The sequence below is a fragment of the Vipera ursinii genome (assembly GCF_947247035.1).
Source record: "Vipera ursinii genome assembly, chromosome: 1".
Lineage (NCBI taxonomy): Eukaryota > Metazoa > Chordata > Lepidosauria > Squamata > Viperidae > Vipera > Vipera ursinii.
The window spans coordinates 7,934,638-7,957,457 of record NC_139512.1 but is presented as its reverse complement, the minus strand read 5'-3'; the positions used below and the strand labels follow the sequence as shown (position 1 = coordinate 7,957,457).

General features: G+C 43.9%; 1 protein-coding gene across 2 annotated transcripts; it reads right to left on the bottom strand.

Annotated features, from left to right (window-relative positions):
- Positions 1-1,996: 1,996 nt before the first annotated feature.
- Positions 1,997-22,211, bottom strand: LOC310641489 (mucin-16-like). 2 transcript variants are annotated; one of them, XM_083364589.1, is made up of 9 exons: positions 22,065-22,211; positions 11,054-11,196; positions 10,870-10,937; positions 10,295-10,467; positions 8,951-8,977; positions 6,340-6,482; positions 5,973-6,040; positions 4,684-4,856; positions 1,997-2,634 (listed from the first exon to the last, which is right to left on the bottom strand). In XM_083364589.1, exons 1-9 carry the CDS (start codon positions 22,147-22,149, stop codon positions 2,594-2,596), a joined length of 921 nt encoding a protein of 306 aa, XP_083220715.1. In that variant the 5' UTR covers positions 22,150-22,211; the 3' UTR covers positions 1,997-2,593. The 2 variants fall into 2 exon arrangements, with proteins under 2 accessions (XP_083220715.1, XP_083220716.1); XM_083364590.1 differs by lacking the exon at positions 4,684-4,856.
- Positions 22,212-22,820: the final 609 nt, after the last annotated feature.

The window sequence follows — 22,820 nt, the reverse complement described above, 5'->3', positions numbered from 1 at the left end:
ATGACCTTTCTTGCCACAGTTGTTAAGTGAGCCAGTTAAGTTAGCAACACTGTTGTTAAGTGAATCTGGCTTCCCCCTTGGCTTGGCTTTCAGAAGGTCACAAAAGTTGATCACGTGAGCCTGGGACATTGAAACTGAGTCTGTTTGCCAAGCATCCGAATTTTAATCACGTGACTCTGGGGCCACTGCAACAGTCATAAGTGTGAAAAATGGTCATGTCACTTTTTGCACTGCTGTTGTAACTTTGAACGGTCACTAAATGAACTGTTGTAAGTCGAGGACTACCTGTATAAAATTAAACACCGGAAGAGAATATAAAACAATTATAGGAGTACAAAAATGGGCATTTGCAGGAATCAACTGGATAATGCACTATAGCAGGGGTGTCAAACTCAATTTCATTGAGGGCCGCATCAGCATTGTGGTTGCCCTCAGGTGGGTATGGCCTGGGTGGGCGTGGCCTACTGGGTGGGCGTGGCTAGAGTGCGTATGGCCTACTGGGTGGGCGTGGCCAGCTCTACATCGTTGGCATCAAGGGTGCCTATGGGGGCCTGGGCAGGAGTGGGACAGATCTGAGGGTCTCTGGCAGAAGGAGGGTCTCTGGGCCAGGGCCAAGGCAGTGGGGGCCGTTCCCTCACTGTTTCCAGGATGGCTTCGCAGGCCATATGAAACCACTTTGCGGGCCGGATCCGGCCGCCGGGCCTTGTGTTTGACATGTCTGCACTATAGGAAGGGTCTCCAACCCCCGGGGCCCTGACCCAGTACCTGGCTTTGGCCCGTTCAGAACAGGGCTGTGGAAGTGTTGGGGCAGCACACGCGTGTAGTGTCACTTGTAAGAGCCCCAGGCGTGCGCACGCTTGCTTGCCACTCATGCACAACCCCCTCTGGTCTGGAAAGCCGAAAACATTGGGGAAGGCTGCACTATAGGCAGTGCTCAACATACAACCGTAACGGAGCGCCTCCCCCATTATCGTCGTATGTCATGCTGGTTTTAAAACGGGTGGATCATATGAAGTTATGACCATTTTGTCCTGCAGACCTTTTGACGGGTGGTCTTGGAAGGCTGGTGGTGTGTGTGTGTGTGGGGGGGTGTCTCAAAAAAAAAAGCTGAGCTGTTTCGTGGGAGAGGAGAAACACATTTACTCAGCTTTGTCCAGGTCTACAACTGCCAGAATTTCCAAGCCATACACAGCCAGATTGACGGGACGTTCTAGGTGATGTATTCATCACACATCTAGAAAAATAGAAGATCGATGCTACACTGACAATTGCACAGATTTTTTTAAAAGACAGCATCCACAGAGTAATTAAATTTTTTTCATCAAGGGCACGGTATTATTGTACAACTATGTCTTCTTCTTCTTCTTCTTCTTCTTCTTCTTCTTCTTCTTCTTCTTCTTCTTCTTCTTCCTCCTCCTCCTCCTCCTCCTCCTCCTCCTCCTCCTCCTCCTCCTCCTCCTCCTCCTCCCCCCCTCCCTGGACTGTACTACAAACAACTCACCCACTTACAATCAGTAATGAATCAGTTACGAACCTTGGAACAATTGAGTAAAGTTCAAGTCCTTCCAGCCTAATTCCTGGCCTGCTAACCTCATGCTTTCTCTATTCCAGCTGTGGAACTTGGAATTTTCCACCTAATTTCCCCACTCTGGAATTGTGGGTGGGGGCTAGTCATCTTGCTACCGCAATCATCGAACAATTAAAAATCCTTGCAGATCTGGAGCTGATTATCCCGACTTCCAGCAGCCTTTCTCGTCTCTTCCTGCATTACCACATCTCTATTTCACAGGCCTTTCCCTCACGGCCTTGTGTTTTCACTCTGTGGGGCGGAGGGATGTGGAGATTTTTCATGGCACAATTTCAGGTCTTAACAAGGAATGTTACTGTCTTCTTTCCATCTTAAGAGTTCCCCAGAATTCCCAAAATTCCCCAGAAACACAAAATAGGCTAAAATTTTTTTACCTGTTTTTATTCATTACATAATCAATGGGACAGATATAAAGAAGGCAGCCTAGCCACGATTTTGCTAATTTTGACTTAATTTAAATGAACATTTCATTAAAAGTGATATTAAACACCCTTAGTATGACGATCCCTCATGCATTTATAACGTTTCCCTTCTGTGGCATTAAAAAATGAGTATTCAGAGGCAATTGGGGCAGCGAGGCCGTTTGGGCCGTCAGGTTTTGCAATGCCATATAAGGAAGTTTAAGTTCTAAAGTTTAACCAAAGATGGATTTCGGCATCTTCGCCCAGCCCGAATCTTGCCCCACTGAACAGCAGAGGACAAATCTGCTTTCCATATGAAAGCCTTTCAGATATTTAAAGATTGCTATCATGTCTTTGCTTAAATCTGAACATCTGCGCCTAATGCCTCTTAAAAATAAAAAATCCAGCCTGGGTCTGCATTCAGGCGATGATGACATTGCAAAGAGTTCCTCTGTTTTCCTTTCATATTCCTATAAAAATTGGCTTGGCTGTAGGGAGATTCTCATATTTCAAGCTTCTTCTTAGCTGTGGTTAAGGTTGACTATTCCTGAACATTTCCCTTTTAAAAATGGATGACTGGGCATGTATTGATGTCCTTCCATACCTATTGATGTTGGGTTTTCTCCTCCCCAGATCTACAAACATCTAGAAACAAATGAAGTTATAATTAAAAGCCAGCATGGGTTTGTTAAAAACAGTTCATGCCAAACCAATCTTATTTTTTGACAAAGTGACTAAATTAGTAGACCAGCAAAAAGCTGTGGACGTAGTATACTTAGACTTCAGCAAGACATTCAAAAGGTAGACCGCAACCTGCTGCTTAGTTACCTAGAAAAATTTATTTATTTATTTATTTATTGAATTTCTATACCGCCCTTCTCCCAAAGGACTCAGGGCGGTGTACAGGGCGATAAAATACAACATACAAAAATTAAAAATAAATTAAATTAATTTAGCCCCAACAATAAATAGTTAAAAATAAACCCAAACCCTTAGTCCAGCCTGTTCAAACAACCAAGTCTTCAGGTCACGGTGGAAAGAGCAAAGGTCAGGAGCCATCCGGAGCTCAACAGGCAGTTGATTCCAAAGGGCTGGCGCCCCCACAGAGAATGCTATCCCTCTGGGGGCCGCCAGCCGGCAATCCCTGACCGACGGCACCCTGAGGAGGCCTTCTCTGTGGGAGCGCACAGGACGAAGGGAAGTTGATGCCGGCAGCAGGTGCTCCCGTAGATAATCCGGACCCATGCCATTTAGGGCTTTATAGGTCATCACCAGCACCTTGAATCTTACCCGGAGGACAACCGGAAGCCAATGCAGCTTGCGGAGGAGAGGTGTTACATGGGAGTATCGGGAGACCCCCATCACAACTCGCGCGGTCTCATTCTGCACCAATTGAAGCCTCCAAGTGGTCCTCAAGGGCAGCCCCATGTACAGAGCATTGCAGTAGTCTATCCGAGAGGTCACGAGCGCATGAGTGACTGTACGCAGGGCATCCCGGTCCAGATAGGGCTGCAACTGGCGCACCAGGCGAACCTGGGCAAAAGCCCCCCTGGCCACAGCTCCTACGTGGTCTTCCAAACTGAGCTGTGAGTCAAGGAGGATACCCAAGTTGCGAGCCCTATCTACGGGGGGTAATACCTCACCCCCCATAGTTAAAGATGGAATGAACTGAATATCCCGAGATGCCGGTACATACAACCACTCAGTCTTGTCGGGATTAAGCCGAAGCCTGTTCCTCCCCATCCAGACCCAGATAGACTAGAGGTCTCCAACCTTTCCAGGCTTGTGGCCCTGAGGGAAGGAGAGCAGTTTGAAAATTGGTGCATACACACACACGCAAATGGGGCCACGCACACCAGTGCAGCACTAGCGGCCTTGCTTGCACATGCAGCATGCGCTGGTGCCATGCGCATGTGTGAATAGCCGTGCACCCCCATGGCAGCTAGTGGTCCCATTCACACATGTGCGAATGGGCCGTGCAACCTATCTGGTGTTAGTGGCCCTGTTCGTGCCTGCACGAACGTTTAAAAGTACACACACCATGCTGCCATTTTTAATTGCTTGACAAATTAGGCCAGGTTCATCCTAAACATGTAAGGGTATCTCAAGATTGTGACTATTTCTATAAAGTACACCAAGCAATTTCAATATTCTAAGGAATTCTGTATAAAAATTATGTGATGTGATAATCCTCTTTGGGTGGCAATTACTTGCTTTCTAATAGAGTAACAATATCTCAATATAAAGTGTCCATCTAGCCCACGGGTAGGCAACCTTGGCTCTTTTATGACTCGTGGACTTCAACTCCCAGAATTCCTGAGCCAGCATGGCTGGCTCAGGAATTCTGGGAGTTGAAGTCCACGAGACATAAAAGAGCCAAGGTTGCCTACCCCTGATCCAATGTTTGCTTGTAGAAAGTCCTGGGGCATTCCCAGAGAAAAGTAAATCTAGAACAGACTGGACTACAAAATTCCAAATGACCACGAGGTGCAAATAAACACTGCTGCCATCTAGTGATCATCCAGATTTTTATAACCCAAATATGGTAGACATAGAGAAAAAAAAATGTAGCCCACTGGCATCTCTTGTTGCTGTTACTGAGACACACTTCTGTTTAAGTTAGATAATGCTGGTGAGAACTTATTCACAGCCTCAAAGGTTTTTAGTCACGAAAGCAAACCTAACGCTTCTTACCATTAACAAAAAGGCTGTTTGGATCCAGGTTGTAACTCCCCATCTTGGTGAAATGGTTGGTCTCATTTACGAATTTCTGATATATATCGATTGGATCGAAAGGCGGGGCTGTAGCGGCTTTATGATAACAGCACACACTGTGTACTCTAGTGTACTTTCCCTGATTTACAGATCTGAGAAGGAAAAGATCCAAATTAAGATATATTCACAACAGGTGTACAAATCTTGGAACTTAACTGACAATCTCGTCTGGACTACTGCAATGCTCTTTACATGGGGCTTCCCTTGAAGACCACTCGGAGGCTCCAACTGGTACAGAATGCGGCCGCGAGAGTTGTCTTGGGAGTTTCCCGGTACTCCCATGTTACATCTTTGCTCCGCGAGCTGCATTGGTTACCAGTTGTCTTCCGGGTGAGGTTCAAGGTCTTGGTGATGGTCTTTAAGTCCTTACATGGCATGGGTCCGGAATACCTCGGGGACCACCTGCTGCCGGCGTCGACTTCCCTCCGCCCTGTGCGTTCCCACAGAGAGGGCCTCCTCAGGGTGCCTCCGGTCAGAGAATGCCGGCTGATGGCCCCCAGGGGGAGGGCCTTCTGTGTGGGCACCCCGGCTTTATGGAACCAACTGCCGGTTGAGCTCTGGACGGCACCAGATCTTCGCTCCTTCCGGCGCAGGCTAAAGACCCATTTATTTGAACAAGCTGGCCTGGCCTGATGGTGGAACGTTAGGGTTTTAATGGGTTTTATATTGTGATTGTTTTATTTGGGCAATTATTTAATCCTTTTTTAACTTTTGTATTTCTATTTATATGCCCTGTTCACCGCCCTGAGTCCTCTGGGAGAAGGGCGGTATATAAATTTAATAAATAATAATAATAATAATAATAATAATAATAATAATAATAATAATAATAATAATAATAATCTGAGTATGAAAGGACTTCACGTTCAGCTCTGCTGTATTTCAGCAACCTATATCCTTGATTCTTTTCTTGACACTGCTTTGTATCATTTTTTTTTCCTTCCCACACATTTGACTATTTAGTGTGCCCCTCTTTATTTTCAAGCTCATTTCAACCAAACACTGAAGCAAAGAAATTGTTTTGGATGAAAATGAGGAACCGAGTTCTTTAGAAATTAGAATGGGGATAATAGTGACATGTAGAAAAATGGAACTGAAATAAACTATGGGTTCTCTGAAATGTGACAAGGTATTGTGAGATATCTATATTAGAATCCATTAATCCCCATAGAAGGATCCCTAAAAAATGTCCAACCCATATTCCTTACCTGACTGTTGATAAACGGCAGTTGATCAAATCAGGAGCAATGTAACTGTTTTTTAATATATTCTCCAGCTAGGCATAAAGAAAAAAAAATGTAGTTATTGCCAATACTAAAACACTATTGCTGACTATATTGTGAAAGTCCTATGCGGAAGAGCTATTGGATGCATTGGTCTTCTTACCAAATTAACAACGAATCGTTGTGTTGAGGTGAAAATCCTTGATGTGGGATTAGCCATCTGTGGTCTATAGACCAAATTGGTTGCAATGAAACTACGTATTTGTTGCTGGTACTAAAACTCTACTGCTGACTATTTTATGAAAATCTAATGTAGAAGTGCTACTTGGGTAAGTATGCTTTGTCTCCTCACCAATTTACTGAAGACTTCTTGTATTGAGCTGAAGAGCCTTGATGTGGGATTAGCCATCTGTGGTCTATAGACCAAATTGGTTGCAATGAAATTGACCTTAAAGCATTCAGTTGGCACTGGAAGTTTGGAAGTGGGAGAAACAGCTGGAAGAAGAATCATGGATGTCAGATTTGGAAACCACAACTGATAGCATATAATCACTATTTTGTATCTTGTAGTTCCTGTCATGAACATTGGGTTCAGTGGTGCATTACAGAAGTTTAAGAACAAGCATATGCCTTTCACAGTTTGAAAATAACTGTTAATCTTGATCTGCTATGCATCCAGAAAAGGTCAAGAAGGACGAGCAGGGGCTGTTGTGCATAACAAAGATTGACGGGTTAAGCCTTGAGAACAGAGGACTTCTTAGGACTATGGTAGCACTTTTCAAGAATGTAATGGGATACTGTACAGAAGAGCATGCATGGGCTGTCCCAGGATACAGAATAAATTCACAAGTTAGATTAATAATAATAATAATAATAATAATAATAATAATAATAATAATAATAATAATAATAATAATAATAATAATAATTATTTAATTTCTATACCGCCCTTCTCCCGAAGGACTCAGGGCGGTGTACAGGGCAATACAATAAAATACAACATACAAAAAGTAAAAAATATTAAATATTACAGCCCAATTCAATACATTAATACAATAACATTAAAATACCCCTAAACCCATCAGACCAGGCCGGCTTGTTCAAATAAATATGTTTTTAGGTCACGTCGGAAGGAGCGAAGGTCGGGAGCCATCCAGAGCTCCACCGGTAAACGGTCCCACAGGTCTGGCGCGCCCACAGAGAACTCCCTCCCCCTGGGGGCCGCCAGTCGACACTCTTTGACTGCCAGCACCCTAAGGAGGCCCTCTCTGTGGGAGCGCACTGGACAAAGGGAAGTTGATGCCGGCCGCAGGTGCTCCCGTAAGTAACCCGGACCCATGCCATTTAGGGCTTTATAGGTCGTAACCAGAACCTTGAATCTTACCCGGAGGACAACCGGAAGCCAATGCAGCTCGTGGAGTAGAGGTGTTACATGGGAGTATCGGGACACCCCCACCACAACTCGCGCGGCCGCATTCTGCACCAGTTGGAGCCTCCGAGTAGTCTTCAAGGGCAGCCCCATGTAGAGAGTGTTGCAGTAGTCCAAACGGGAGGTCACGAGTGTATGAGTGACTGTGTGCAAGGCATCCCGGTCCAGATAGGGCCGCAACTGGCACACCAGGTGAACCTGGGCGAAGGCCCCCCTAGTCACAGCTCCTATATGATCTTCCAAAGAGAGCTGTGAGTCTAGGAGGACACCCAAGTTGCGAGCCCTATCTATGGGGGTAATATCTCACCCCCCATAGTTAACGGTGGAACAATCTGAATTTCCCGAGACGCCGGCACACACAGCCACTCAGTCTTGTGAGGGTTGAGCCGAAGCCTGTTCCTCCCCATCCAGACCCGAACCGCCTCCAGGCATCGGGACATCACATCGAGGGCATCACTGGGGTGGTTTGGGGTAGAAATAAAAAGCTGGGTATCATCCACATATTGATGATACCCAACCCCAAAACCACGAATGATCTCACCCAGCGGCTTCATATAGATGTTGAACAGGAGAGGCGAGAGGACCGACCCCTGAGGGACTCCACAAATGAGAGGCCTCGAGGCCGACCTCTGCCCTCCTGCCAACACCGACTGCGAACGTCCCAGGAGGTAGGAGGAGAACCACCGTAAGACGGTGCCTCCCACTCCCCGAAGACGCCGCAGTAAGATACCATAGTCAATGGTATCAAAAGCTGCTGAGAGGTCTAACAGGACTAGGACAGAGAAGCAACCCCTGTCCCGAGCCCGCCAGAGATCATTCACCAGCGCGACCAATGCCGTCTCCGTGCTGTACCCGGGCCTGAAGCCCGATTGGTACGGGTCTAGATAATCAGCTTCCTCCAGGAACAACACACTCTCGACAACCTTCGCAAGAAAGTGAAGGTTGGAGACCGGACGATAGTTGTTTAACACAGCTGGGTCCAGGGCAGGCTTCTTGAGGAGGGGTATCACCACCGCCTCCTTCAAGGCGGTGGGAAAACTACCCTCGCTCAAAGAAGCAGTTATCACTGCCTGGAGCCAGCCTCATGTCCCCTCCCGAGCCGAATATACCAGCCAGGAGGGGCACGGGTCCAATAAACACGTGGTGAAGCTCAGCCTCCCCATAATCCTGTCCACCTCTTCTGGAGTCACAAGATCGATTGTGCGGTGTTACAGAACTGTTCCTAATGGTCAGAATCAGAGTTGGAATGTCAGAAATCAGTATCCCTTCTCTGTTTCAAGATCTTTACTGAATAGACCACCTTGGAAATTGACATGGTGCACTGGTTGACACCTTTTACTGTCTGGAAACTCATCTCAATATTTAACTTGCCTCTACATCCTTGCGGCTTCCCCCTGTTTGTGGCAAACAACCACTAGGTCATACTGCTTTACTTGCTCTGCAATTGGTATATTTGCGATAAAGTTGGACATCTTAGATTGTGTACCACAGTTGGATTCCGTGGCTCAAGAAGCCTCTATAAAGGTGTACTTACTGCTCGCAGGTGATCCTTCATGATAATCTGAAATGGAAACACAGTTGTAAAAATGGAAAGAGAGTTACAAAAGAAGAGAACAATGATATGGGAAGTCACTCTCAAGCTCTCCACCATGAGAAAAAAAAATACGATAAAGTCCTCCTACATACTTCCAACTACTCCATCTCAACGACTCTCAGATAGTAGGGTTGCAAATTATCCTGAAGGTCCCCAAATAGCAGCAGTCTTTAGTTTAAGTAGGCCTTGTGACTAACTCTATATAAAGTGTCCACCTAGTCCAATGATTGCTTGTAAGGAGGTCCTGGGACAGCATCAGACAAAAATCATTGAGAAGAACAGAACCAGCAAGTCTGGACTGCAAAATTCCAAATGACCAAGACGGCTTAATAAACACTGTTGTTTAAACTACTGGTCATCTGAATTTTTGTAGCCTGAATTTGGTAAAGCTAAAGAAAGCCTTGTAGCCCTCTGGCACTTCTCCTTTGTGTCACAGAGAAGAGCTATCACTTAAGACAGATACCGGTAACGCTGGTCAGAACCGATTCAATGCCGGCCAACCTCATAACCCAGTGATGGCGAATCTTTTAGAGACTGAGTGCCCAAACTGCAACCCAAAACCCACTTATCCATCGCTGGGTGCCAGGTGGGTGTGGCCCACTGGGTAGGCGTGGCTGTGGTGGTCATGGCAGATTGGGGTGGCCAAGGTGGGCGTGGTCACGTCAATGTTGCTCGTGGAGAGGGACGCCTGTGGGGGGTGGGCAGGGATGGAGGAGATCCAGGGGGTCTCTGGCAGGTGGGTTGGTAGGCAGGAGGCTCATCCTGCAGGGTGAAGCGAGGCAGGGTGGGGGTGCCATTGCCATGGGGCAAGGCAAGGGCCGGGGCAGCTGCTGCCTGACACCACCAGCCCCCGCACACAGAGGCCAGTGAGCGCGGGGGGGGCGACAGTGTCCGTCAGCATCCACAGCCTGCCGGCCCCTCAACCGGCACACTCTGGGGCTCCGCAGCCCGCCATCAGCAGTTCAGAGAAGCCGCCTCTGAGCTGGATGGCCGGCTGACAGCTGAGGAGGCAATGCAGTGGGTTTCGCCCAGGAAAAGGAGAGCATGCGAGACCAGGAGGGATGGGATGGGGGGAGGGAAACCAGCCCCTGCCAGGATGCATCTGAACACGTGGGACCTCGGTGAGTTAGTGGACGGCTGCTTGAAGAGGGATGGTTGCCATCTTCGGGGCATGGTAAGCGTGCCCACAGAGAGGGCTCTGAGTGCCGCCTCTGGCACGCATGCCATAGGTTCGCCACCACTGTCATAACCTCTTTAGCCGTGAAAGCAATCTCTGCTTCTTACCATTAACAAAAAGGCTGTTTGGGTCCAGGCGGTACCTCTCCATCTTGGTGAAACCATTGGTCTCATATAGGAATTTGTGATATATGTTCACTCGATCAAAAGGGGGCGCTGTGGCAGTTTTATGGTAGCAGCAGACACTGTCCACTCCGGTGTTCGTGCCCTGATTCACAGGTCTGAGAATGAAAAGACACAACTTGAGACAGATTCAGAGAAGCCGTAGAGGACTTTGGATGATTTCACAGAGGTAAGGCTTGGAAGTTTTCAGACAGTATTTTTTAATCTGGTGTTTTTAAATTTTAAATTCCACTTCAAACCTGATTTTGGGAAGGCATGGAGGAAGCTAACCATGGAGCCTCCAACACAGTGGTAGGAAATGAATATTGAAGCAAAGAAATGTTTTTGGATGAAGATGTGGAAAGGAGACTTTTAGAGATTTTTATATAAATGTGATGTGTTACAGACTGAAAGTGAAACAAACTATGGGTTCTCTCAAATACAGTAAATGTTGAGAGAAGTCATCCCCATAACGGGGCATTTAGATTTCACGAAAAAAATCTCCACCCCATATTACTTACCTTAACGTTGATAATCTACAGTTGATCAACTCAGGACCAATGTTGTTGGTGTTCAATAACTGTCCCAGCTAGGTTTAAAGGAAAAACTACGTATTTGTTGCTGGTACTAAAACTCTACTGCTGACTATTTTATGAAAATCTAATGTAGAAGTGCTACTTGGGTAAGTATGCTTTGTCTCCTCACCAATTTACTGAAGACTTTTTGTATTGAGCTGAAGAGCTTTGACTTGGGATTATCCATCTGTGGCCTATAGATCAAATTGGTTCCAATGAAGTTGACCGTAAAGCATTCGGTTGGCACTGGAGGTTTGGAAGTGGGAGAAACAGCTGGAAGAGGAATCATGGATGTCAGATATGGAAACCAGAACTGCTAGTAAGCAACCTGTTAGAACAGACATGTCAAACACAAGGCCCGGGGGCCAGATCCGGCCCGCGAAGTGGTTTCATGTGGCCCGCAAAGCCATCCTGGAAACATTGAGGGAATGGCCCCCTCTGCCTTGGCTTTGGCCCAGAGACCCTCCTTCTGCCAGAGACCCTCAGATCTGTCCCACTCCTGCCCAGGCCCCCATAGGCACCCTTGATGCCAACGATGTAGAGCTGGCCACGCCCACCCAGTAGGCCACGCCCACCCTGGCCATACCCACCCGGCCCTCTCAGGGCAACCGTAATGCTGATGCAGCCCTCAATGAAATTGAGTTTGACACCCCTGGGTTAGAAGGTGCTAATTTTCTACAGTTGCACAAAAATGCGGACATTGTGGAATGAATCGCATATAGACAGTGGGTGCTTACTTGTCCCTCCCCTCTTTATCAGGAAAGCAGATCTTGTTTGTATTGGGCTGTAACACAACGCTTAATTTACTGCTTTGTGAAGTCAACACTTTTTTTGGGGGGGGTTGCGTTTTTTAAGGATCACTTCCTCCAAATTTCTTGCAGACCTTTGAATACACTGAAGCATCATTTCCCAGTGCAATTTTTTTTGTTGTTGAATTCAGACTAGTAATTTTCTTTCGAGCAGACTGCATGGCAAAAGATAAAACTCATTTTTTATCGACAGGTGGTCCTCGACTTAACGACCACAATTGAGACCAAAATTTCTGTGACTAAGCCAGACAGCTTTGCCCCATTTGACAACCTTTCTTGCCCCAGTTGTTAAGTGAGTCACTGCACGGTTGTTAAAACAAACCCGGCTCCCCCATTGACTTTGCTTGTCAGAAGGTCGCAAAAGGGGAATCATGTGACCCCAGGACGCAGTGACTGTCATAAATATGAGTCAGTTGCTAAGCATCTGAATTTTGATCACATGACCGTGGGGATGCTGCAATTTTTGTAAGTGTGAAAAATGGTCATAAGTGTCCCTTTTTTTAGTGCTGTTGTAACTTTGAACGGTCTGTAAACAAACTGTTGTATAGGACTCCCTGTACATTTACAAGGATGTTATTTTCAAGTAAAGCTGACTTCCCACTCCCTGTGAATCCTCTCTCTCTCTCTCTCTCTCTGTCTCTCTCTCTCTCTCCAATTAATTCAAACAATGACTTTAAACCACAAAGAAATCAAAAGTAACTTTGAAAATATAAATCAATCTATTTCTAAGTTAACTCTACAACAATAAAAATTCCCAGAAAACAACAGAGGAGCAGAAAAAAATAGATAAATGGATATAGAATGGAGAATACAGACTTAAAGGTGGAATTTAACAAAACAAGGAAACATGATTTAATCCTAGCGGAAAAAAATTCACCAGAATTGGACAACACAGCTTATCCCTTAACACTACAAAATAAATCTGAGGACAAGAAAACATTGGATAAAATGGACTGTAGAGATGTCAGGAACATCGGAGAAAAAGGAAATTGTTATGTCAGTAGATAGTTGCAAACATGTAAATAGCAAGGTTGCAAAGAAGGTTCCTTGAAGCGGGAGATTCTGGTGCAACTATTGGTTAAAGTTGTAAAAGCGGGAAAATAGAGACTTGCGATTGGATACAGTTAAAACAGCTCTAGTATAAAAGCCTGAAACATTTGACAGTTGTCAGTTGACATATGTGTATTGAATAAACTCTTTTCGCTGTTAACCTCTCTGAGTCATTGTCTACCTGAACCAAACAACTGGCGACGAAGGTGGGATAGACGGCGGACCAGAGAAGGATTTGCGGAACAGCTGCGCGTAGGCGGCAAATTTGAAAAGAAGTCACAGTCAACCACTAGCGGCCGCGGCGGAATCAACAATCCTCCGAATGGCGCAAATCGGGTCTTTAAAAGAATTCGACCCAAACTTCCCAGAGGACTGGGAAGAATATGTGGGACAGGTCGAAGGGTTTTTACTTGTCAACGGTATAACGGATGACCGAAAAAAGGCGGCTGCTTTACTAACCATATGCGGCACACCGGTGTATCGGATCGCTGTCGGACTTTGTCAACCACAGCCGGTCTCAAGCGTTCCGTATGCCAATCTACTGGCCAAGCTTAAAGTGCATTTCACGCCAAGGAGGTCAGAACTCTTTTGGCGACGCATTTTCGAAAAAAGGAACCAGAGACCGGGAGAGTCGATCCAAAGATTCGTCGCTGCAGTCAGAGAAGCAGCAGTACGATGCAAGTATGACAACTTAGAGATAAGAATCCGGGACAGAGTGGTGCTGGGCTTGCGAGATGAGCAACTACAAAACAGAATTATCGCTAAGCCCACCGGCGATTTGCAAGAAGTACTGGACGAACTCTTGACTTATGAATCCACCGGGTATCGCGACCCCCCCCGTAATAGCATGGCTGCGTCTGCCGAAATTAATCAAGAAGGCCTTGTGGACTGCGGGGAGGTGGACCAGCAATGGGAAGCCGACATCGCCAAAGTCACCAGATGGTTTGGAAAAATGGTGGCAAAACCATCCCGAAGCGACGGGCCTGAACCAAGTCGCCGATTCCAAACCACGACACCGCAACGACAAACAACTACAACCCAACGACAACTGAGAGACACTGCAACGAGACCGCGCGACAACGACCAAAGATGCGGCAGCTGCGGGGGCAATCATCCCCGAGCAACGTGCAGATTTCGTACCGCCAGATGCAGATTGTGTGGGAAGACCGGCCACATTCAAGCCATTTGCAGGGGTCGTGCACGCGACAATCGCTTACACGAAGTCGACGTTTGGCCCGAAGGTAAGGTAACCCCTTACTATAGTGGCAAAGAGACCCCTAGACCGAGGGCTAAATTCCCGAACCGCGGGGAGGTGGCGCGAGTCAATCTCCGTAGAAAGGAAAAAATTAACAATATTGTGAGAGAAAAATTAAAAATTATAGTCCAATTGCAAGGAATTCCTTGCAAAATGGAAATCGATTCTGGGGCCTCAGTGTCCATAATATCCAGTGAAACCCTTAAAAAGATTGAACTAAAAAGTGGCAGAAAGATTCCACTTAGTTCAACCAAAATCAAATTGACTGACTTCCAAAAAACCCCAATAAAAATTAAGGGAAAAATCACCCTTAGTGTTAAATATAAGGGGTTTAAGGGAGCACTAGATTTAATAGTTACTGAAGGCCATAGGACTAGTTTGATAGGCCTTAACTGGTTCCCTGCCCTGGGAATTTGGATAGGGGGAATAAACACAGTTATTAAAAATAAGACCCTCGAATCAGTCTGCGATGAATTCGCAGACGTATTCGATGGGTCTTTGGGTAAATACAAAGGGCCCCCAATTAATTTTAATTTAGACCCGTCGGTTAAACCCATCAGGCTTAAGGCCCGAAGGTTGCCTTTCGCCCTTAAGCAAAAAATCGAGGCCGAGCTCGATAAGCTTGTAGGCCAAGGCGTCCTAGAACCAGTCGAGGGTGGGTTGTGGGAAATGCCGATCGTCACACCCCTTAAACCTAATGGGGATGTGAGGATCTGCGCTGACTACAAAGCCACCCTGAACCTTGGAATGAAAAAACATGCTTACCCAGTCCCGACGGTGAAGCAGGTCCTCGCCACGATACAGGACGGCGCCATATTTGCCAAGTTAGACTTGGCGCAGGCGTATTTGCAATTAACTGTTTCTAAAGAGGCTGCTGAAGCTCAAACTATAGTTACCCACAAGGGGGCGTTCCGAGTCCACAGACTGCAATTTGGTATTGCAGCAGCTCCTGGCATCTTCCAAGAGGTGATGGAGAGGACCTTAAAGGGCATACCTGGTGTATGCCCTTACTTTGATGATGTTCTAATAGCTGGAAGAAATGAAGAGATATTAGCTGAGCGTCTGGAACAGGTATTGGAAAGGTTTAGGAGGGCTGGACTTAAATTAAAAAAGGAGAAATGTTGTATTGGGGTTAAATCCACTGAATTTTTAGGATTCAGGATAGATAAAAATGGAATTCATCCTACCCCTGATAAAATCAAGGCAATTAAATTGGCACCAGAACCAAAAAACAAGGCTGAATTACAAGCCTTTCTAGGATTAGTTAACTTTTACCATACATTCGTGCCACACAAAGCTGCCATAGCAGAACCACTACATAGACTTTTAGATAAAAAAAACCCCATGGCAGTGGCATGATAAACATAGAGTCAGCTTCCAAACATTAAAAAATATTCTTTCAAGCCAATCCACAGTAACACATTTTATTGAGAATAAACCAATTTATTTAGCTTGCGATGCTTCACCTTATGGTGTGGGGGCTGTTATCAGCCACTTGGATAGTCAGGGTATCCAAAAGCCAATTGCATACTATTCCAGGACGCTTACTAAAGCAGAGCGGAAGTATGCACAGATTGATAGGGAAGCATTAGCAATCGTGGCAGGAGTAAAAAAGTTCCATGATTACCTTTATGATAGGAACTTTACCATACTCACTGACCACAAACCATTATTGGGACTGTTTACCACCGATAAACAGACACCCCAAATAATGTCGCCCAGAATGCTGAGGTGGTCAATTTTCCTCTCTGCATATTCATTTTCACTTCAACATAGACCAGGTAAGGAAATGGGACATGCTGATGCCCTTAGCAGACTGCCCTTAAACAACACTGAGGAAGACCCGGCTCCTGTGGGACAAATTATGTCTTTACAGGACATTCCTGAATGCCCCTTAACTGCTAAAGATATAGCTGAAGCTACCAATAAAGACCATATCCTAAAAAGAATTATGGCCTGGGTCCTTAGTGGGTGGCCAAGTACTAACCCGGATGCAAAGTACATTCCATATTTTAGAAGGAAGGATGAACTATCATCCCATTTGGGATGTATTTTGTGGGGCAACCGTGTTGTCATTCCTGAAATCCACAGATCTACAATCTTATTAGAATTACATGAGGGTCACCCCGGAATAGTACGTATGAAGGCATTAGCTAGAAGTCACTTATGGTGGCCAGGACTTGATAAGGACATTGAAGAATGCGTTTCAGGATGTTATTTGTGTCAGCAATCCAGACCTGAGTTGCCTCACACACACACTCATAAGTGGGAATTGGCCAGGAATCCGTGGTCTAGGATTCATATTGATTTTGCTGGACCCTTTCAAGGTTTAACCTTTCTAGTAGTGGTGGACAGTTTCTCTAGGTGGTTAGAGGTAGTACCTGTCAGTTCTATGACTTCTTGTAGAACAATACAGGTCTTAAGGGGCCTCTTTGCCACTCATGGGTTACCTGATGTAATTGTGTCAGATAATGGGCCCCAATTCACCTCTGTTGAATTCCAGGACTTCCTCAGGGCCAACTCGATTAGGCATGCAACATCAGCACCCTTCCACCCGTCCACCAATGGCTTGGCTGAACGCAACGTGAGAACCACCAAAGACGCCTTGAAGCGAATAATCCGTGGCGATTGGCACCAAAGACTGGCAGACTTCTTGCTGACCCAACATACAACCCCTTGCACGGCTACCGGGAAAAGCCCGGCGGAAATGAGGTGGGGAAAAAGGCTAACCACCAAACTGGACAGGTTACATCCTGACAGACTACCCTCAAGTGCTGAACTGGACATTCCAAACAGATCATTCAAAATTGGAGACTTAGTCTGGGCCAGGAATTATGCACAGGGGGACAAATGGGTTCCAGGGGTGGTCACTGACATAATGGGGCCTTTGTCTTACACCATTGAGGGGGAAGGGAATAGGTTAAGCAAAAGACATATAGATCAGCTAAGGAAGAGAACTATTGGTAGCATGCCAGTTGATGGGGGTCAAAGTGTACACGGGGGGGGGGGATATTGCATCATGGCTTAATCATAACAACCTGCCAGTTAGTGGGGGAGCAGAAATTCAAACCAGTGTATCTACAGCTAACCCACAACACGGTCAAATTGACTGGGAGCTGTCCTCTTTGAGCAGGCCCGCATCAGCTGAGCATCAACATCAAACACAACAACAATCACCATTTGTTAGTAGAGAAGCATCTGAGCCAGCAATTCAAGAGTCCAGACCCACAAATGTAAGCCAGCCCAGCAGACAATCGGATAGTGATGACTTAGGTAATCAAACCAATAGATATCCATCAAGGGTCCATAGGCCACCCAAATACTTAAGAGATTTCGTCAATAAATAACAACAACTGGGGGGTAAGGGGTGTTATGTCAGTAGATAGTTGCAAACATGTAAATAGCAAGGTTGCAAAGAAGGTTCCTTGAAGCGGGAGATTCTGGTGCAACTATTGGTTAAAGTTGTAAAAGCGGGAAAATAGAGACTTGCGATTGGATACAGTTAAAACAGCTCTAGTATAAAAGCCTGAAACATTTGACAGTTGTCAGTTGACATATGTGTATTGAATAAACTCTTTTCGCTGTTAACCTCTCTGAGTCATTGTCTACCTGAACCAAACAGAAATGATAAGAGAAGCGGAAAGAAAAAGATTTTCAACAAACGTGGAAAGGCAGAAGCTCCATACAAAGACACTTCACTTGATTTACTTTTTATATCTACAGCAACATTTATGAACATACGGAAAACCTTTTGATTCAGCAAAATACATTGATTAAGAATGATAGTGGGCAAAGGAAAAAGACTAAAGTGGAAACCAAGAAAATAGATGATGGGACTTACCAGAGAGAATACTTTAAAAAGAAACATTTGTTTGAATATGGTTAAAGCAATAGAAATGTTTTGGAATATATGTCATTCTAAGAGGGATGAATTCCCTAGATAATATAGTATGCTTTTTTCCTTTTTTTGGTTCTCTTTCTTGATATGAGTAATATAAAAAAGTTGAAATGACTTAGATAAAGGAAATGTTTTAGCTACTAAAATGTGATTGAATTTAAGAAAATTATAATGGATAAAAGTGTTTTGAATAAGAGTTAAAGGACTAGATGAGTAGATGTATTAAATGGAATGTTTAAAGATTAAATGTATTTTTAAATATGGTTTAAAAGAATAAGAAATTTAGGAAATAAATATATATTAACTTAGGAGTAGTATGTTATTTTTTATGTTTCTTCACTCTTGCTCTCCTTTTTTTCATTGTTTTATCTGTTCCTTAAGAAATGTAAAAGTATGAGATAGTTCATATGGAAAAATAGAGTTAAATTTTTAAATGTAATTATTTTTTGAGAAAATCTTAGCCAGTAAGAATACCTAGAATTTGGTGGGAGAAACAAATTAAAATAAGGACTGTAACAGGATCTATGATAAGACAACCAGAATGATTGGATAGAAAAGAAATATTATATTAATGTGATTATTATTTTTAGGAATATTGGGGAAAAATTATATATTTAATTGTTATCTATCAAAACAATAAGAATTTTATTAATTCAATGTTTGCAAAAGAGGATATTTTGGGAAAAAGAGGAAATCAACTAAAACCATTATGTGGATTATGGATTATAGAAATCAATGGTTAATGGTTGTTTTACAAATGTAACCCAGACAACACACTGCTCACCAATTATTGTGATTTATGTTTTTTTTTAAAAAATCAATAAAATATATTACCAAAAAAAGGAGAGGGAGTGGGAGACAGAGACAGAGAGAAGAAAATAGAGATGGGACATATTTTACAGGGAGAAAAGAATTTGCTTGCTTCAGACCTCCTAAAGATGATGATTTTATTAGAGTAGATTTTTTTTAATCCTATTCTTATTACTTTACAAATAACTCAAGGCAGCAAACATACATAAAACTTCTTCTTTCTCCTATTTTCTCGACAACAACTCTTGTTTTGTGCCTAAGGAGGGATTAGTACTCATAATCTCTTGGCTTCTGTAATGCCTTAAACATTACACCAAACTGTCTATCATGATGATGATGATGATGTATTTAATTTCTATGCTGCCCATCTCATGTAAGCAACTCTGGGTGGCTCAGTGCACTCTACTTGTAGAAGAGTAACAACAGGTTCTAAATTAGCAAGATGGTGGACCGAGTCTCACAATGTGGCAAAATTCAATTCTGTGGAACATTAACACAGATAAAAAAAGAGATGAGGCTCGCATTGTGATTCTCCATCTGCTGTCTTGCCAATTTTGACATGTGCACCCGTACACTGATGCTACTGAAAAATAGGCAGCTGATAGGCAGATCTGGAATTATGATCAGAATGGAAAAAGCTTCCAAATTATAAAGTGGCTGCTACAGCAGTTGTGATCATCCCGAAAACATTCCCTGAGCAGAAGACAAACTGATAAGGTGCCTCCCACCCCAATAACTTTTCTAAATTTTTTTCCTAAGCAAACTCCCTAGAAGAGAGGGCTTATCTTTAGAGAGGCAATGTGATAACCTCCCGTTTATTATTTCTTATTCATTAGCATGTGAAAATCAAGCAGAAAAGGGGGAAACACCCCACATGGTCCTAAGTAGCTTTACATTTCTGTTTAGCTTAGAGAGAGATTCTGGGGCATGAGTATTTGTGAGGTAGGGGTAAAAATTGTCAAGGTAATTATGATTTAGTAGCTGACCAGCAGAAGTGATATATCGAGAATGAGTCAGCAGAGTATTTGGGGGTAGTATCCCTTTAAGAGACTGTGTCTGAGGAGAATAGCAGTTGGAACCTGTTTGCTCACTTCAACCCTTTGAATATAACTATCTTTTATTCTGGGTGCTCCCTGAATTGTTGTTTCATGTTGTATATTAAGCCACAGTTCTTTTAACACACCACAGTCAGATGTTTATGCTCCTGTGTTCTCACAAGAAGAAAATAAGAAAAAGGCTATATTTTTAAACAACATAGTCAAACTGATGAAGTCCCACTTCTTTTAATCTGTGAATGTGTGAAAATAGGCATGGTTGATTCCCCCCACCCATGGATGTCCCTAATCATAGGGAGATATGCCAACGAGATAAAAAAGAAAAATGCATCCTTGTTCTTTTTCAGCCTCTCTACCTGCCTTCCCACCACAATAAAATTGGCTCTTCTAATGTTCACAAAGGTAACATTGTTAGTAATTAAAACTTTGGAAACTACAACATGGACCATTTTGTTTCAAAAACTTCCATTCAAATTCCTCTCCACCACCGAAGACACAAAATCAGTACATATTTCTATAAGTGCCCCTATGTGCATAATTGGCAATGAATTCAATTCAATCAGAATAGAGCTGGAAGGGACCTTGGAGGTCTTCTAGTCTAACCCCCTGCTCAAGCAGGAGACAGGCATGTGAAACCTGCGGCATTACGTGACGTCGCGTGACATATCGGGACTTTTTCCCCATTGCAGGCAATGGGGTGGGCCCGGTTTCGGTGTGACGCATCTGGCCCAAGGGGCCGGCAGTTTGACATGCCTGCTCTATACCATTTGAGACAAGTGACTGTCCAGTCTCTTCATAAAAGCCTCCAGTGTTGGAGCACCCACAACTTCTGGAGGCAAGCTGTTCCACTGGCTAATTGTTCTAACTGTTAGGCAGTTTCTCCTTAATTCCAGATTGCTTCTCTCCTTGATTAGTTTCCATTCGTTGCTTCTTGTTCTGGAATATTCCAATACTGGAATATTGCTATCATATCATCCCTAGTCCTTCTTTTTTCTAGACTAGCCATGAATTTTCCCTGGGGTCTGCATTCTAATGTACTCATTTTTCATTGCAAATTTTAGTGAAGAAAATGTTGAACACCAGTTCATCTATTTATAATTTTGGAAGTGCAAAGGATGATTGTTTAATTAAATGCATTAAATAATTGCACTCCAACAAACCTATTTGATTTGGCCAATACAAATTGGGTCTGTTCTTGTTAAAAAGGAACTACAAAAACATCTGTATATTAGTGGACTCCAAAAGTGGTAATGCAACACCCTAGAACTATGCAAGACAACTCACTGGAGTGCAGGAAGAAAATATTGGGACATCTATTTAATTATTTTTATTTAAAAAAATAAACTGTAGTAATGCTTAGTATATTGAACATACACAATAGAATACATGTATATTTGGAGATATATTTCACAAGGTATATATATACTATGTATATTTCATACATACGTTAGTACAGTAGTACATTTATACAATTTATAAATAAATACATTTAATATTTTGAAGTACAAGCTCTCTCTTTTTTGTACTGATAAATGTGAGCAGTGATAAAAAAATTAAAAACACTTCACTATTTAACTATCAGGTTCAGATTTCAGGCTGATAATTGATCCTGTCCCTGAATAACTGCTATTTCACTGTGGTGACTGGAGCAGAACAAATCTACATAGATTAGATTACATAATCTATCATCAGAGTTCTGTGGTCTGAACAGAATGCAGAGATTTCCTCTAAGGAGAATTTTAAAATCTGTCTTTTTTAAAAAATGCCAAGCAATATAAGAAGAGTACATTAAACCATTTAGATTTTAGTGGCAGGAATGCCACATGCTTTTTAGTTTTCAGCACCTGCCAATGCTTCCTTTCCTCTCCATAATCACATTTGTGTCTTAGTAGAAATATTTAATTATATCCCTTCCAAATGAAAGGAGAGGGCTGGCTTGGTATAGTGGTTAAAGTCACCGGGCTAGAAACCAGCATATGCTGAGTTCTCGTCCTGTTTTAAGCATAGAAACCACCTCTGGGTCCCTTATTCCCTTTCAGCCCTAGGAAGAAGATGGCAATGGTCAACCACTGCCAGCTGTGTAGATTTATCCATGTAGTTGCCAGGAGTTAAGACTGACATAAAGGCACCACAGACAGAGTGGGGGGGGGGAAAGAGAGTGTCAACTACATAGTCCTGGAAATTGGCGGCCAGTATCTTCAGGATAGGCCACTTCTATTGCTCAAGAACAAAACCTTTGGAAGAAAAAGAAGAAGAAGACCTACCTGAAATCCATATATGGAAACAAAGCATCAAGAGGAAAAAGATGTTCCTGAGACAATATTGAACCGAGTGAAGTTTCCAGTCCATGGTTCTTGCCTCAAGGCCAGCTTTTCAACTTGTGCCCGTCTGCTATTGAAACTGGGTGCCAACTGTGGCGCGTGGGGCTAATTCTGGAGAAGGCAAATCTATTAGCTTAACAAGCTGACACACCCTGGGCAGAAGCATTAATCAATCGCTCAGCCAAGCCCTTAAGTGAAAGGATTTCATAATGTTGCACAGAACTTTCATGAAGGATCGGCCTCTACAAACAAGTAAGAGGAAAAGAAAAGAAGAATTAAAATATGAGAAATGTCATGCTAATGAAACTGGGACTCCTGGCCCATTTGCAGTGTTCACTAGTGAAAAAGCAACATGAACCATTCAGCCACAGCTGCTCAGGTTATATTATACCAAATCCTCTCTAAATTTCTTTCTTAAAATATTATAAAATGTAGACCTGGAGCATATTTTTAATATTATCTCTTAGACCAGACATGTCAAACACAAGGCCCGGGGGCCGGATCCAGCCTGCGAAGTGGTTTCATGTGGCCCGCGAAGCCATCCTGGAAACAGTGAGGGAATGGCCCCCTCTGCCTTGGCCCTGGCCCAGAGACCCTCCTTCTGCCAGAGACCCTCAGATCTGTCCCACTACTGCCCAGGCCCCCATAGGCAGCCTTGATGAGAACAATGTAGAGCTGGCCACGCCCATCCAGTAGGCC